This window comes from Abrus precatorius, unplaced genomic scaffold (assembly GCF_003935025.1).
Source record: "Abrus precatorius isolate BTA unplaced genomic scaffold, Abrus_2018 Scaffold5, whole genome shotgun sequence".
Taxonomy (NCBI): domain Eukaryota; kingdom Viridiplantae; phylum Streptophyta; class Magnoliopsida; order Fabales; family Fabaceae; genus Abrus; species Abrus precatorius.
The window spans coordinates 20,872,418-20,891,122 of record NW_020874395.1 but is presented as its reverse complement, the minus strand read 5'-3'; the positions used below and the strand labels follow the sequence as shown (position 1 = coordinate 20,891,122).

Genomic DNA, 18,705 nt, shown 5'->3' with positions numbered 1-18,705 from the left:
CTAAATGCATATATATGTGTACAAGTGTAAATGAATGTTGTGAATTTGCATTGAATGCGTAATGATGGTGTTCTTTTGTGTAATGAGTATGAATATGTATATATATGTATGTATGTGTAGATGTATGATTGATGAGTTTGGACTGGTTGGGCTGAAAATGGGCTAAGTGCCTAAGTGCAGGATGTAATTTGGGCTGTCCTCGCTGTAGTGGGAAGGCCCTGGGAGGAAGGACCAAGACTGTCGCCTTCTCGCTGTAGTGACAGAGCAACAGTTTGGGGTGCATTTCTGGGTGCAGTCTCGCTATAGTGAGAAGGTCTCGCTGTAGCGAGATTCTGCAGAAATCAGGATGTAGTTTCGTCTGAGATTTTTGCTGCAACGTGAAGGCGTGTCGCTGCAGCGAGGTAATATCTCGCTGTAGCGAGAGTATCGCATCCAGAAAAGGATTTAAAGGGGGTTAGGATTTGGGGAGGGTTATTTCTCCCTCTCCCTTCGAAGTCCCTTGGATCTTATCATCCCCAAACCCTTTTCCACCGATTAAATTGCCTCCAAAGCCATTCAGAAGCTAGATTAACGTGTGGGTCTTCAATTCGACGTAAAGGGGACTCTACCCTACTCTTTTCATGTGTAATTGATTGAATATAGAGTTGTGGCTGAGTTAGAAGGTAGAAAACGTGCAAAGAATGAGAGTTGATTGAGAAATGAAATGTGGGCCATGTGCATTGATATGTGAACATTGTGTATTTACCCGAAATGGATGAATATGAATTGTATTCTAGATGTTGCATGATAGAATGAAAATTGTGAATAAATGTGGGCCCGAGGGCCGTGTAATATAGATGAATATGGGCCATGTGCCATGTAATGTGAAATGAATGTAGGCCTAGTGTCGTGTATTTGAATGCAATGTGCATTGTGTGCTATGTGTAAGCATGAATATTGCGTGTGTGAATGAAATGTATGTGAATGGGGCATGTAGCGCCGTTATAATGTGCTGTAAATGGTTCAACACTGGGGGTGTAGAAGATGAAAACGGTAGAAATACTTTGGGGAGGAGAGAGTGGTGGTGATACCGACTTCAGAACGGGTGCACCATGGGCCACACACTCTCTTCCTGACTAGACCTCTGACCACTATCTTTGCTGAGCGACCCGTGACTGCCCACATGGTATCCATGAGGTTAGGGTAACCGGCAACCATTTATGGTGTAAATCTGTGATCATAGTGCCACAGTGAGTGTGGCTGGTGTGTGTATGCACGGGTTTGTGTATTATACTTACGAATGTGAAATGTTGTCGATGCCATGAGTGCATCGGTGTTAAATTGACCTGAGCTGTGTGATAATGCTGCTTGTGATTGCAATTGTTTAATGTATTGGAAATGTGCTGGAGGTGAGACTCTATGTTGACTGTGTGTCTTTAGATAGTGTAGAGTACTCACCCTCACATGCATTTTTCAAGTAATCAAGATGATCAACATTGAACTCAGTGAAGGGGTGGATGGAATTGCTATAGGACTTAGGACATTATTTTGAAAACTGTTGCATTTGAATAAGTCCTGTAGCAACTGTTTGATGTAATTTGTAACCCCTTTCTTTATTTGAAATGTTTGATGAAACTTAGATTAAAAATGGAAGCTTTATTATTTCAAAAATTTACGAAATTCCTTATTTATTGAAATTAAATTTAAAGTGTTACAGACTAGTCAAGCAAAAGTCCACATAAAATGATTGGGAGTCAAGATTAAGTTCTTTACCAATGGGAAGAGTGGAACGGTGCCCTTACAACTGGACTAGGAAATGCATCTAAATGAAGGAAAAGAAACTAGAATAAGAACTATGGAATCAGGATTCAATTGAATAAGAAAATAATATGTTCATGGGCAAGTATACCTATTGAATATAAAAGGAATTCTCAAATTAAGTTCCTAGAATATCGTTCCACAGAGATTATTTTCAATTATCAATAATTTTGTTATTAATTGTTTTAAACCTAAATAGTGCATAATAAAGTAAAATGACAGTACAAAAGAATCAAACGAAAGGTGATTAAAATATCAAGAAAACAATGTAACTTCTAAAACCTAGAGCTTTTTGTTTCACTTTTACACTTTTTTGTGTTCACTTTTAGTTTAATTCTAATATTGATTTTTCTATAATTGCCAATCACTCATACTAAAGCTATTAATACCCAATAATAATCTAATATTAGTATTATTTTTCCTAAGCTATTACTCCTAATGGTCATGCAAGGGAAAAAGAAAGGAAGCATAGAGCCTGGGTTTGTTAATTTAATAACAATTGAAAGAGAAAAATTAAGTTTAGTCGATGTAATTCTTTATCTCGTTTTCTCTATAGATCCATTAACTACATATGGTTCGGTAGCCTACAATGTAATCAATTATGATCTATTAAGAGTGGTCAATTCCTAAGATATAAATATAAACTCATTAGGATAAAACCTAATCAAGGAAGGAAAATCACAATTGTCATTAAATATAAAGTCATATAAAGTGTGCAAAGGATCCACTATAGCTCTAACTATGGATGTAACTACTCATAATGAAATAAATAACAAAAATAATTGTAAAGAAATCCATAGTCACTAAAAAAGAAAACACAAATTAAAAGAATCTCAAGGAAAAAGAGATGAGAAAAGTTCTTGTCCCTAAAATGTGCTCTAGGTCATTTACTTAGACTCAAGAAAGATATCATATATCTTCACAAATGATCTCCACTTCCAAAATTGTTACAAGTTGGCTAGGCAAAAGTATCTAAGTCAAAAGTTCTTTGAGAGAAAAAATATTTTTTCTTTAAGTGTGTGAGGCTTCTATATAAAGAGCATAGAATCTACAAAAAATTATGGTTTTTGCTTAGACAGAGTTTGCACTTGGTCTACTAAAGGAGTGTTGCTTTAAGCCTACTAGACAAGAGCAATTTCATTTTTTCTATTCATATAATGATGAGGTGTATGTTATCGAGAAATGCAAGATGTCATCTCATCTATTATAGGCCTTATTTGGTTCTTGCTTCATATAAGGATTCTAACTGATACTATTGAAAGTTAGAGAATTCTTTAACGATCTTAGCGGAATGAGATAGGGGAAACTTAAGAATTATTGAGTTCGATCATTCCATGTTGTATGGAATTAGCTGGTAGCATCGACAACTATGTATTCACCTTTTTCATGAGAGAGAATGATAAAAAGTGAAGCCTGATACCATTTGTAGTAAGACCATTATACTTTATGGTGTCAATGAGTCAAATAAACTATCAAATGGAGGTTGAGATCTTCATTAGGCAAACCTCCAAATTGCATAGAGTTTTGAATCATGCTGATTAGAGTCGATTTCAACTCAAAGTTATTGGCCTCTATATAACTATATTGTACTTTCAACAACACCTTGAGCAGTGAGTATAATGTAATCTTGCATAGTTCTCCTTTTCTTTGTCAGTTTTTGCTCTCTGACTCCTTCCTTTGTCTATGTGTAGTTTTTTTCAATTTTTAGGTCAAACATTAAATCTACAATAGACCTAGAAGTGAGCACATAACAAAGGAAATTAAATAGAAATTATCTAAAAAATAAAATAAATGTTTAAATCAATTAAACTCTTAATTTTCTCAATATTTGAAAACAATCCCCAACAATGATGCTAAAAACTTGTTCGTCGGCAAATGTGCCCATTGAATAGTAATAAAATGAGTTCTAAAATTGAGTTTCCAAAATATTGTACTACAAATATTATTTCCAATTACCAAGAATTTCATGATTTAATTATTTGAACTTAAAAGCAACATAAGAAAGTAAAATGACAGTATGAAATAATTAAATGAAAAGGTAATTAAAAGATTAAGAAAACAATGCAACTTCTAACAAGAAAATTATTTGAGATGAACCTAGAGCTTCAGTTTCACCTTTACACCTCTTTATATTTACTTTTAGTTTAATTTTAATCCTGATTTCCTTATGATCACCAATCACTCATATTAAAGTTATAAACATCCAATAGTCATGTGATAAGTCTGTATTTTGGCATGTTACTATAGTCTATGTATTTATGAGTGAACATTATTTTATCAAGTTTTTACACTAATTTCTACAATTATTGTGCAGATTAATGCGAGAAGGTAATAGTTAGGTTTTTGGTGCATTTTGGGCTCAAATTAGTTGAAAATTAGAGCTTTACAGTAGCTAGCACACTGATACCCCAATAATAAGCACAAGCGTGCTTCAAGCCACACGCACGACTGTGCTTATGGTCATGCACGGATGCGCTTACCAACTTTAAAGCAATTTTAGGGTTTTGAAACTCTTTTCAAGGAACCCTAGAGGCAACAAGTTTAATATACTTTTACACATCCTTTTGATATTATTCTTTCTACCCCTTTTACACATTTCTTTATACCCCTTTGAGAGCGCGTCTTGGGACAAGATCTCTCTTTATCTTTTCTCAATTGGAGACTTTTCTAGTTTGCATTTGCATTTACTTTTTGAATAACTATGGATTTGGTTAGTATTATTTCTGTTTTCTTTTATATTATGTCTAGCTAAATCCATAGTTAGGGTTATGGTGAATTCTTTGCATGACTTTATCAAATCTTTATGATTAATAATAATTTCATGTTTCCTTTCTTAATTGGTGGTTTACCTTATTGCGCTATATTTATATGTTTAAAATTGATAACTTTTAAACATACTATAATTAATTATATTGTAGGTGATCGTACCACATATAGTTAATAAATTTATAGGATAACATGAGACAAAGGATTTGATGGATCAAACTTAATTATTCTCTTTCAATCGTTATTAAATTAACAACTCATAGACTCTTTATGTTTTCTCTTTCTTTTAATTTGCCTGATCATTAAGGGTAATAGCTTAGGAAAAATACTATTAACATTGCATGATCATTGAGTGTTAATAGATTTAGTATGAGTGGTTGGTAATCATAAAGGATTTGTAATTAAAATTAATCTAAAAGTAAACATAGAAAAGTATAAAGATAAAACTATACGCCTAAAGTCTTTTTTGATTAGTTTATTATAAGAGGTTGTGCTATTTTTTATTTCTTTTTTATTAGTTTCACATTTACTCATTGTTTTATTTATTTTGTATCCTTTAAGTTCAAACATTTAAATTAAGAAATTCTTGATAATTGAAAATAATTCTTGTGAGATGATATTTTAAGAACTTATTTTATAATCCTTTATTACTTTTGACATGTACACTTACCTATGAACAAGTCTTAGCTGAGCTGTTAAAACAATTTTAGTGGTTCTGCATCATGTTGAGATATATGTTTTACATCATTATAGAACCGAGTTACATGTTTAGGTGGGTAAACGTGTAATGGTAAGTTCATGCTAAGTTGTTGTGCTATGCTATCTGGATCTAGATACTGAAATGGGTTTCTTCTGGATTACTTAGGTTGTGAAACCAGTTAGAAACCATTTTCATGTTGTGCATTAGATTGGATGGAAATGCATGGGGCTATTGCTTTGAAAAATATTTTGCTCTATATATATGATTTTATTTTATTTTTAGTAAGTTCACCCTTGCATTTCTATCTATGTCGTTGTGTGCGTGTGTACTGCGATGATCGTACGGTGGTACATGAGCAGATGTAACAGATGTTGTGTCTACTTCACAGGCTGATGGGCCAGTGGAGAAATGTTAGAAGTTGGAATCGAGTAATTTTGTATCAAATTTTTTTTTTCCTTATATTTTGAGACCTTATGTAGATGGAGCTACGTAGTATAATTTTGTGTATTTTGAATATTATAAACTAAATGTAATATTATGTTGTTCTATTGGATATTTGTTGTAAGAAACTTTTTTTTATTTTGAATGGGAAGTGAATTTTATACTCATATTCTCTATTATTTATCTATCTTAAATAAGTATGTGATGTAGAAACAATGTTCTCAGTTCCTTATAAAAGGAGTTGTGACAATGTTTGCTGTTAAAAATTACAGCATCCGAAGAGGTGTTCAGTATAAAGTTTATGAATCTGACCACATAGAATTTTATTGCAAGTGTGTGAAGTTTGCATTGACTGTAATTAGAGTATTAGTGTCACTTTTCGCCAGAAATTGCAGTTATGGGAAGTGCAAAAATTGACAAGACCACACACATGTCTTTCCAAAGTCTATGAATCAACATGCTTAGCTAGATTATAATATTATCTGTGCCTACATATACCCCATGATCCAAGCAAATCTGACGATAAAAATCAAATCTCTACAAGCATCAGTCGATTCAGAGTTGAGGTTTAAGACAACATATAGAAAAGTGTGACTCGGCAAACAAAAAGCTATTGCTATGATATATGGAAATTGAGAAAAACCGTATAATGAACTTCCAAGATGGTTGGGTGGCTTGCTGTTTTATTTGCCAGGTACTATTATCTAAATGCAAACTGGACCATACTATATTGGTGATGTTGTAGATTATGGTTACTTTATGTTCCATCTTTTCTGGACTTATCCACCATGCATAGAGGCATTCAAATATTGCAAAAAATTGATTTCAATTAATGGGACACACTTGTATGGCAAGTATAGTGGAACATTGTCGATGGTAATTGCCTAAGATGACAACTCAAATATCTTGCCAGTAGCATTTGCAGTGGTGGAAGGAGAGACAAAAGAAGTATGATCATTTTTTTTAGAAATGTTCGTCAACATATGACACCACAAGAGGGCATACTTGTCATATCTGATAGGCATCATGCTATCAAAGCAGCTCTAGAAGCTACAGATAGTGGGTGGCATTCCCCTTCAACCTATCATGCATACTGTTCGTGACACATTGCATCAAATTTTGCTGTAAAGTTCAAGAACAAAAGTGCAAAGCGATTGTTGTTGAATGCAGCATATGCAAAGACTGAACATTATTTCTTGTACTGGTTTAGAGCATTGGCCGATGTAGATCCCGCAATGTGTGTATGGGCTAACAACATACCACGTGCAAAGTGGGCTCAATATGCTGATGAGGGTCATCGCTTTGGGCACATGACTACTAATCTATCAGAGTGTATGAATGCGATCATGAAAGGTACTTGTAATCTTCCTATTACAACCATAGTTAAGTAAACATATTATCGTCTTATTGAGTTGTTCAGACAAAAGGGAACAGAGGCAAAGACGCAACTTGCTAGTGGCAAAAAATTTTCATAGACATTGTTAAATGCAATTGAAGAGCATAGGAAACACTTTGGAAATATGAGTACCACTCGAGTAACCCGCAATGCGTTAGAATACTTGGTGTTTGAAAGAGATAACATGGGAAGTCGTGGTCAACAGGAATTTAGGGTGCTTTTAACAGAGCAATGATGTGACTGTGAAGAATTTCAAAAGTTACATTATCCATGTCATCATGCACTCACTGCGTGCTCTGATGCTCGAAGAGATTTGACCTCTTTTGTTCATGATGTTTATAGCATGGAGTTCGTGTTCAATTTGTACAAAACATAATTCTCTTCAATTCCTAATGAAGATATGTAGCCACCATAAACTGGCCTTCCTATATGACCAAATCCTACACTTAAACGAAGTCTTGAGGGTTGGCCGGTTTAAATGAGGTTTCACAATGAAATGGATGAAAATGATTTGAGCCAGGGAAATCAATGTGAATTGTATAGAGGTACCGGTCACACTAGACGGACATGCCTATGTGCTATATCCTCTAGCCAACATAATTGATTTACTGTGTTATGTTGTAAAAGAATCCTTGGTGTTAAGTTTAATGTGTTGTAGTATATTTGTTGTTTATCGCCTTATTTCCCTGTGTAGTAATCGTAATATTGTTTTGTTTATGTAACCAATTTTCCTAACGAATATATATTTTCTATCAGCTTATTGTCTACCACAAATCGATTTATTTAACTAAGCTAAACTAATCATATATAAAAATGATAAATTTCAAATTACATTAAAACTTAAAGCAAGTTAAACATAAATGTCTTACACCACTATGCTTGAATAATAAAAAGACAAAAATGCATAATTAAAATAATTATATCAACTAAATTAAAAGTCTACCATACATATCAATTTGAAACACTATAAGCCACGCCTATTGGGTTTGGGGCCAGCAATATGACTCCCTGTTGCACAGCGACAATGTACAATCTGTCGTACTGGTCTATGACGTATGTGCTATTCCTCCTGTGGCTCATCTTGGTCATCCACTTCTTCCTCCTAGTCATCGAGCTCATCCTCTTCCTCCTGATGCGTTGGCGATGGTCGATAGAAATGATCTAGTTGTTGAACCTCTTGAATTGGTGCACATGTCTCAGATGAATGTAGCTTATAACCTCAACATCTGAAATGAAAGGTAGACTAAAAAATATATGTCATGCAATATCATCTTGGGATAGACTTGTGACAAAATGCGGCGTAGGAATTTGAGTAAGAAAAGAATCATACATGAAATGATGACTAGGACCTGCCATAAACTGCTGGTTGGGAGTCATATATGGTTGGCTAAGGCCCGACATGAACTGATGTTGAGAAGGGTCAGACATGTATTGTTGTTGGCTATGTCCTGACATGAAGTACTGGTTGGGGTATATGGATGTCGGGTGGTATATGTGGTGTGAAGTAGGCTGTACAGTGGGATGTGCATCAGGTTGTACATCATGTGCTAGGGAGTCGGCTGGTATATGCGCTTCATTGGGGTATTGGCAACTACTAGCACATGTACTTGCATGCAAATGACAGCTGAAAGACATATATCTAGAACGTCATCAGGGTGTGTGATGTCAAGTACTGGGGGAGCATGTAGTGCTACATCATTAGGCAAGTTCCTAAGCTTTGGATTCTGTGGGGCTCTATCCAATGACAAAAATCTATTAGCGACTGACAAATATCATTGGAAATACTTGACAGAGGGACGATCATCATTAGCTAGAGGATATTGAACTCGTTGCTCCTTATGTGCCTCCCATGTAACATGCCATGTTTGGTGATAATCAGGCCACTATATCTCTAGATCACCCCTCCTATCTTTAGCATGCAATCGATCAATATTTATCGGGCTAATTGGTATGTGTTATGCTCAACCAAATTGTCGAACCATGCAATCAACAAGGTGCCACTCAATCACAGTAAACTATATAAGAGCAGTCACAAATGCCCAAACATTAGCCTCATCATACACAAAAGGAGGTGTAATGTTCCTGACCTCATTGTTGTTGTAAGGTATCCACCTAAACTGAAATAATCAAAAACAAATATTAGACCAAAAAATAAAATTAAAAGTCAATAAAAGTTAGTAGAATACATCCTCTTTGAACTTACCCCATTAATGTCAATTGAATCAATGATCCTCCTATATCGCAATAACTTATCCGTATCTGATCTCGTCGATGACCTAAAACTTTTCTACCTAAAATAAGCATAATTAGTTTTTAGGGTGCAAATTTAACATATATAAATAACAAAAATTAATATATTCAATAATAAATGTACCTTAATGCTAGTGGAAAAGTGAGAAGATGATGGTGCCTAGGGTCTAACTGAGGTATTTTGTACCATGCCTAAGACTGTAGAAGAGGCAAGAAATAACCTGCAATTTTGGTGACATTGTATTTCACTGCACGACAAAGCTCATGATAAAGGAATATTAGAACAGCAGAACCTCAACTATAATTTGAAATCTCAGTAAAATCAGCTAAAAGAGGTAGCCACTTCATATGCACCCTAAATCCTAATTTATCTGGAAACAATACCCCACCAAATAGAACCATTATGTACGCTTTAGTGTAATGGATAATAGTTTGTCCATCAGCATTGTGAGGTAATGCTCCAAATATATGTGTGAACCATTGTAAATTTACAAAAAATCCTTTTATATTTCTCTCATTAGGAACTGCTCAAAGTAAATTTTCACACAATGCCCATATATTCCGATTATAAAATTTCTGCCACGCTTCAATGCAACCACTCACAGGGACTCCATCCACACGTAAGCCTAGTTGAAACACAACATCCTCCAATGTGATCGTACATTCTCCATATGAAAAATGAAATGTATGTGACTCAGGCCTCCAACGTTCTACAAAGTGCACTTATGAGTGTCCTATCATAATCAAATACTGAAACTATCTGTGCAACATGCCAAAAACCAGTTTGCCTAAGAAATGGTTCTATTCTTGAATTTGGAGAAACTATCATATTATAACGCCTACTTTTTGAAATTCGAGCTTTTTGTACAATAACAAAATAATATATACAAGATTTAAATTAAAATATTATAACAAAATTATTATAATTATAAATTACTACAATACAAAAATCAATCATCATATAACTATAAATATATTATAGAATTTTATTTGCATTCTCAATATAATAATTATAATTATAACAACAACTATAATTAATTTACAATATAATATTAACATTTATACATCTTTCTAAACATATAATTACAGAATTAATAATACATTAAATTAAATACAAAAATAACTAATTATAAATCAACTAAATATATTTAAAAATTAATTTATCTGTATTGACAGCTTGCTGACAATATGATCAACAAAATTAATCTTTGATCTTTGATCTTTGATCTTTGATCCCTCTCTCTGGCCTTCTTTCTCTCTAGTCTTGGTTCTCTCACTACTTTCTTCTTTCTGGTCTCGCCTCTCTCACGTATCGACTATATAGTAGTCGATTATAATCATCTCTAAACATTAACAAAAGTTGATTTTAATCATCTTCACTCTATTATGGAAGTTGATTATAATTGACTTATTTAGATCTACAAATCAACAACTTAAATCGACTTGAATCGGCTTCAACGGAGGATGAAAGTCGATTAAAGTTGACTTCTGTGAAAAATTCAAGTCATTTAAAGTCAATTTTTGTTAGAGGCACAAATTCAAATTTAAAAGTGAATTCGTTTTAATTGACTTCTACATTAGAATTTCAGAATATTTATGTAAAAAAAAAATAAAAATTCTTAAGACACATGTGTAATTTTATTTTGAAAAGGCTGTGCTTTTATTAAAAAAACCACTTAAAATATGTCTATGCATGATTTAAATCTTTATTTTAATGCATCTAGCTAAAATCAATAACTTAATTTCTAGCCCTAGCTTTTTAAGTTTATTTATTTAAAGTTTTCTTAAACTTTTAAACTTTTATTTTTGTAATGAGTTTATTTTAAATTTAAAATAAATTTCGTAAAGAACTGAAATTAAATTGTGTAAGTTTTTTAATCACTTTTTATTATTGAAGTGTTATTAGTTTTTCTTGTTGATCAAATTAAATTCAACATATCACGTAAGTGTTCTAAAATTATATTACGTAGATTTTGATCATCAAATTAAATTACTAGTCTAGCCAAAATAATAAAAGCTTACTAAAATAAATTATAGTACACTAATTCATTCTATTTCATCCTTTTTAATAAATATAATATTATTTTATTTTATTTAAATAAATCCTTTTCTATAATTTTTAAATACTAAAAAGTAATCCAACAGAACAATTATAACTTTTTTAAAATTAACATACATTTTTCGTCAATTTTGTAAGATAACATAAATTAAAAATATATTTAATATTCTATTTATAATAATTTTTTAATATTAATATAATTTATAATTTTATTATTTATATAATAAATGTGTAAAATATTTAAAATTAGATAAAGAAAAGTATGATTAAAAATACATTAATTAATATTGCTTAGAATTTTACAAACACGAATAAATAAACATAATTTTAATTAACATCAAACGTTATTAAATAATATTTTTTTTAAAAATATACCATAAATTAAAGTAAAAATATATGCACACTTCTTAATTTTTTTAATAAGTACCTTTCAAATAATAATAATATTTATAAAATTTTCCTTAAGAAAAAAAGAAAAACAAATAAAGTAAGACAGATTTTAGTGGGTAGTGGCTCCCTTAAGCTTCGTCTTCACCTTAGTTCACACCATAATATTATATATACACAGAAGCGCAGTGATTCATCAAATAGGGGAGATTTAAGCTGAGGAGAATGACGGGTGAAGTCCCAACACGATGAAAAATCCACACAGTGAGATCTACTTCTCTTCATATCTATTCACAAACCCATCTTCACCTCACTACAGATCCCTATCATTCCCAAATGCTTAACGCGATGCGTTTCAAATCTGAGCAATAAAACTCCGCATCGTTGTAGGATCCGGGACGCGACGTCGTTTCAGTAAGTATGGGTGTCAACCAATCAGTGCAAGTTGTGGAAGACAGCGAAGAAGAGGAAGAGGAACCAGAAGAAGAAGACGATAGAAACATTAATGGGCCCCTGGGCCGGGCCCAATTGGGGAACCACATGGTCAAGAAGGTTCTAGAACAAGAGCCCGAGATGCTGCCGTGCCACGCCTCCGCGTCGCCGTTGTCGCCGCAGCTTTCGTCGCTCGGCACGCCGCGCCTCGGCCCTTCCATCAAGGTCTGGGACCCTTACAACGTCCTCGGCCCGCCGCCGCAGCTGCCGTCGCCTCCGCCGGCTCTCTCCCGGAGCTTCTCGGCGGTGGTTGGGGATGATGATGTGACGGAGGTTTTTCTGATCAGCCACGGCGAGTGTGAGTTGAATTTGGCGCCAGATTTGGTCGGTGGCCGGTGCCCTGCCGCAGCATTAACGGCGAACGGGAAACGGCAGGCGAGGGCTTTGGCCGTTTTTCTCAAGTCTCAGGGGGTTCGGTTCAGTGCGGTTTATTCGTCGCCGTTGGATCGGGCACGGTCAACTGCGATTTCGGTCTGTAAGGTAGTTTTCTCACTTTAAATTTGCTCAATTGTGTGCAAGAATCACAGACATCTCGAAATGTTGGTGTTGTTTATGTGCATGTGTTTGACACGTATTGTACTCGTGCCTTGTATTTAGACTATTTCTAGCTGCATTTTATGATGTTTTTCCCTTTTCTGTTTTTTTGGCTTTTATAACAATGAGTAAATGAGAATATTTCAACAATAATTGAGTGAATTATATAAATTTAAAGCATCGATTCTTTCTTCTGATTAATATTTGTGTGTTATGTTAATTTTGTATTAATTTTATACATTGTATTATAGTCATGTTCAAGTGTTTGTGTCGTGTCGTGTTTGTGTTTTCTAGATTGTGTTTGGTAGATGCTTTGAATTTAAGTAATTTGGGTCGATGCTTTGTTTGGGAGTTTAATTAGGTGGTCATGCTGATCATGTTTTGAATGGTTTTGAGTATGTAAATGGTGGAAGTTGAGGGAATGACATTGGATTTGCAATTGAGTTTAGATGAGAATGAAAATGGTCAATCTGATTTCTTGACTGATAAAAAATGTGAATAGCAACATTGAGTGTGCTTGCTTGTTGATTTACTATATTAGCTTATTTTACTCTCGTAGGACATCTTTCTTAATGCTGAATTGATGTCTCCTGGTAGATGGTCATATGCCAGGAGCCCATGTGTTTTGGATTATCATTCCGGCTATAATGTTCTACAGAACTCTGCTACTTTTTAAGGTTATGGGGAAAGTGGTAGAATCTTCTGCTCATAGATTTGTTGGTTTTCACTTCTTATATAGAATTGATATTGGCTAATTTCCCTTGTGACATGAAATTTAGCATAAAACTCATTTATGCCGTTGGGATTTAGATTTTAAGCAATTTAATTGCTCAGAGAACAGTGGACAAAACTATCATTATATGCAGAGTTTAGAACTATTAGATGATGTGATAGGGTAATTCTGAGATGAAAAACAAGGAAGAAAGTAGGAGAACGTGCATTGTCTTCCAGGTTTAGCTAAATGTATCAGTTATAATATTAATGCTGAACGTGGAATGCTTCAAGGAAAAGTTAGCTGCGACTGATGCTAGATGCTTATGATATTCATGTTTTGCTTTATCAATTGTGATAAAACTACTAAGGGGATGTTTGGCAAATTTTAAAACTAGTTTAAAATGGTACAAAATATAGGAAATTACATATAGGAATGTAAAGTTTTTTGGTTGTTTAACTTTAAACTATAGAAATTGGCATACTCGTATTGACTCTTGGATGGATGGGTGGTTCCTGCAATTTTATCTTATACACAAACTTCCTTTGAATCTAGCTGGAGAGAGAGAGAGAGAGAGAATGGAGAGGAAGAGAGTTTGGAAAAATTTTGATTGCATAAATCTACCACGAACTAGACTTTTTAGGAACCAATTTCATCTTAAATTTAAATTAGAGTAAAACCATCTTTTTAAAATTTGACCTATAACCAAAAACCTCCTAATTCCAAGATATAGAGTTCTTAAAAATTTCATAACACCATATTCTTAATGGTCATTTTTGAAGCAGCAGTAAAAGTCTTGTTTGATCCTCCAAATACACGAGACTTCATATTGGTCTTCTATTCATAAATACATCAAATTAGTTCTCCAAAGATATATGTGACAGTAAACTGCTCCCATAATTTCACTTGCCATCAAATCAGTCATCAAATGGCATTAATTATCATTGAGGGTGTCTATCATAATTGGAAAATTAATGTGCTGTCATCTATATCTTTAAAGGACCAAATGAGTGTTTACTCTCTATAATTCATCTTAAATTTTCTCACCTACAATTTGCCAGAAGCATGTATACTGTTGTTCTAAAGTTTTATACAACGTAGGTAGTGTGAGATTAAATACCGTATTTGTGAACTTGGGGAGGAGAATGGGAAAAAAAATAAAAATAAAGATCTCACGGCTGACTATTATTATTGCCTTATAATTAAATGCTGACTTGTGTGAATCAAAATTATAGATGTTATCTCCATATAATCAAAAGCATCATTGGAAAGGTGGAAACTGAAAAATTCCAGCGGAAACTATGCTTTTGATGCTAGACACTAAATAATATTGTTCAGAAAGATGTGGTTGAGGGTCTTGAATGGTTGGAAGACATGAACAAATATAACACAAAATTAGTTTACAACAAAATCAACACAAGAAATTAGTTTACTGGAATCAGTGGTGAAAATCATGAGGGAATTTTCCATTGTGGCAGCTCCTTCTACCATATATTAAGAGTGTGAGTGACCTGCTAGCTTAAAGCACATTAAAAGATGGAAAGTGTCACGTTATAGATAAGGCTGGAACTGTGTATATATTTGTAGAAAAATTAACGTGATTATTTTACATTGAACTTCATCTTCAGAAATTTCACTTCTGATGGTTGCATCCCTACCAATGAGAAAAAGACTAGTTACATTTCAGAATCTCGTGCTTGAAATCTTACTCTAAAATTCCAATGGACAGGAAGTCAATTTTTCAGAGGATCAAATTCAATCCTCTGACGCCCTTGCAGAGATTAGTCAAGGGAATTGGGAGGGCTGCCTTCGATCAGAAATATATACCCCTGAAATTCAGGGCTTAATTGACAGGTTCCAGCCAGATTTTACTGCACCTTCTGGAGAATCACTTAGACAAGTAGAATTCCGGATGATTCACTTCTTAAATGGAACCGTCCTGGGATTATATGAAAAATTGAGATTAGATTTATCATCACACCAAAATGATAGCCAGGCATTTCCACAACATAATTCCCATGCTCTCCTGCCAAACTCAATTCATGACCAAGATGGCCCTTCTCTCCCTCCAAATCAATGGGATTTGCCCAATAGGCACCGACCTGCATTTTCAAGGAAAAAATCTGGTAAGAGCAGGCTACAATTTGTTACAACTACTGGAGACGAGATTGAAGATGAGATTTCCTCTGGCAACGTAAACCACCAAAATTCTCTGCATAATTCTTCTGGTTTCAGCAGCTTTTCACCATCTGTCTCTTGTATAGGACTATTTACTCACTCTGTGCCTATTAAGTGTCTCCTAACTGGCCTTCTTGGATGTAGCCCACTGATGTCACATAAGTTCTGCATAGAAGACTCTTCAGTGACCGTGTTACAGCATTCTCTGAGAACTGGTTGGCAGATAAAGAGGCTGAATGATACAGCACACCTTAGGCTTCTCTAGTTAGAGAAGCTGTACTTAATGATCTGAATTTTTGGCATTGGTTTGGATATAAATTTGGCTTGGTTGTTGATATTTACCAATTCACCAGAATTGAGGCCTTTTATTGTAACCTTTATTTATTTCTGCACTGGTCTATTCCAAAAGAGGAATGATTGCAGGAGTTGGGATTGTTGTATTAATTCTTTTTGGTTTGTAGCATTACTAAAGTTGTTGCTATACATCATGCCATGTATTCCATGTACTTTACAGGATACAATTGTTTCAGAATTCAATAGCTTCGACGATCTAATATTTTATTCTCAATCTTAGGCATAGGGCAGTTAAATCTTGTTCAAATAGTGGGAGACCCAAATTCACTACGATTGGACCACAGTCCGTAGTTGCGGGATTGCTGGATTGTTTCAGTGGGGACATAAGCAGAAGACCTCTCAGTTTATTCCATATTCTGATCTTATCTTCTATTGCTCACCATCACTGTAGCATGCCGCAGGGGCCATCATGCTACAACCTATTGTCATGTGAATCTCACATGGTAGGTAATGATATTCTTCAAGGATCTGGAATATAATGAGTTCAGCAACTTAAACCATGGTAGGAATCCCTAATCATTTTGATTTTAGTGAATTAAATCCCTTTGAAAATTTTGGACGCAAATTTTTTTATTTTATTTATTTATTCATGTTTTGGTGTGTCCCCTTTAATATCAAGAAGTCACTTTGAGTCTTGACTAATTTAAATTGAACAAAGTAAATTCAATTAAAAAGATTAAGTTTTATTTCTATTCTTTTAATTACGAAACTTGAACTCAATACCCGAAATTAAGCTGTCACTTGAACTAACTAAGCAGGTACAATTTCAACTATTTTGAAAACCAAAGTACTTATATGATTCAAAGATGTATGAAAACTTTGAGGCATTTTATTTGGCATGGCTTTAAACTATGAACTGTCTGAATTTTGTTTGTCTTTTTATCGCTACTACACTTAATTTTCTCACTGTAATATTTCAAAACTGACAATTGATTGGCCACATCAAGGTTTGTGGACCTATGCAAGCTGGTCACATGGGGTAGGGAAGCAAGGGTGAGATAAATGGGCCCCTTGTATTCGAAAGTCCAAAACCTTAGGCATGTGACAGAACTTATATTCGGCGAGGGATTGCTATTTGCATCACTTCTTTTTATTATTCGTACCACTTATTTTACTGTAACCTTCAGAGCCTAGTTTTAAAAGCATGTTTAATACCTTCTAGAATTAAATTTCAGAAATAATAATTTTGAAATTTGGTTTTTTGGAAGGAATAAATTTTTTTCCCGAAAACTAAATTATAAATAAAAGTGATGATAAAATGCGTAATGTGAATAGCAAAAAAGGGTGGTGCAAAAAGTAATCCGGACTGGTGGTGGGAGTAGTACATGACAACAAACAAATCGAAAGAAACCATACATTTTCTCAATAAATAGATATGCAAAGAGACAATAGAAACTCTAGACCTCCTACCTTTCTCGTGATGCATCAACAAATTCAAGTATATACTGTCACACATGCACATTGGCAAATTTTACCAACATTCCCTGACTCATCACCATTTCCATCCTTCTGTTCGGCTAAAGTTCTCATCAATTCATGGCTACTGTCTACAAGTTATCTGCCTTTGTCTTTCTGTTTGTCTTTTTAGCCTATTCACTAGCTCTCAGCTCAAGTACTGAGCCAACAATCTCAGCCTCTTCAAATGATTTACCTTACGTCACTGCACCAGATATTGCCTCCTTTTTTCCCACTCCAAGTGCTGATAGACCTATGAGTTCTGCAGCTCCTCCTGAGGCAGAGGCATTGGCACCGGCGGCTCCGAGTTCCGGCGAGTTTGTAGGGAAGAAGGCTTCTGGTTCATCTAGGTTGGATTGTGCAGCTGTCACTGTTGGTATCCTGCTATGCAATTTCTTGATCGCTAGCACTATTATTTGAGCATTTGCCATAGGTGACATTTTTGTAAAGATGGCATTTTCGCTACAAGTTCCGTGCTTTTCATTCTATTATCTATTTCTGTTACTTGTTTGCTTAACGTGTATGCCATATCTTATAATTGTCCTTTGTAATCCAATTCCCATAATTTCATTTTTAACCTTTAAAAATAACATCTTTGTCAAATCAAATTGATAACATTTTTTAGATTGATTACTGCTGCATACAGTACTTATGCCCAAATTCACCAATATGGAAGAGTGACTTTTGATGGAAAATTATGATCGAAACACCCCACTTTTCTACTTCTCTTAGAAATTGTTTGTTTTTATTTCAAATATTATACTTTGGATGTTTACTCGACCTCATCCCCGAGAAAAAAAGAAAAATGGGAATAGAGGAAGCATTTTCTTCTTGTTATATGGAGGAAAATTTCCAGGGAGAATCATAAAACGAGAGGCCACATTGCTGTCATTCCTCCTTAATCTTACACTTTGTTAAAAATGATTTTTGCACTAATGTGTCATCACATCCAACTCAAATTTGGACTCTAACACCTATGTCCTCACACCCATTTTATATTGTCTCTACTCGGGCCGTGAAAATGCCATTTATCTTACCAATTTCTTTACTCGCGAGTGCTCTTAGGTTTTAAATGTTGCACATGTTCACATCCGTTGTCCCATATCCCGACTTGCTTTGTTATCTATTGTTTTGCAATGTCCTTTGTTTACCTGTCTTTGCAAGCAAGCATTTAGCATAAACTT

The 18,705-nt window shown here is 34.3% G+C and overlaps 2 protein-coding genes across 3 annotated transcripts; both read left to right on the top strand.

Annotated features, from left to right (window-relative positions):
• Positions 1–11,994: 11,994 nt before the first annotated feature.
• On the top strand, positions 11,995–16,597 carry LOC113867317. 2 transcript variants are annotated; one of them, XM_027502567.1, is made up of 3 exons: positions 11,995–12,768; positions 15,264–15,562; positions 15,629–16,251. In XM_027502567.1, the coding sequence occupies exons 1-3, from the start codon at positions 12,217–12,219 to the stop codon at positions 15,975–15,977; spliced, it is 1,200 nt and encodes a 399-aa protein (XP_027358368.1). In that variant the 5' UTR covers positions 11,995–12,216; the 3' UTR covers positions 15,978–16,251. The 2 variants fall into 2 exon arrangements, with proteins under 2 accessions (XP_027358368.1, XP_027358367.1); XM_027502566.1 differs by having other exon boundaries at positions 15,264–16,597.
• Positions 16,598–17,602: 1,005 nt separating this feature from the next.
• Positions 17,603–17,941, top strand: LOC113866901. Its single transcript, XM_027501699.1, has one exon. The coding sequence runs from the start codon at positions 17,603–17,605 to the stop codon at positions 17,939–17,941; it is 339 nt and encodes a 112-aa protein (XP_027357500.1).
• Positions 17,942–18,705: the final 764 nt, after the last annotated feature.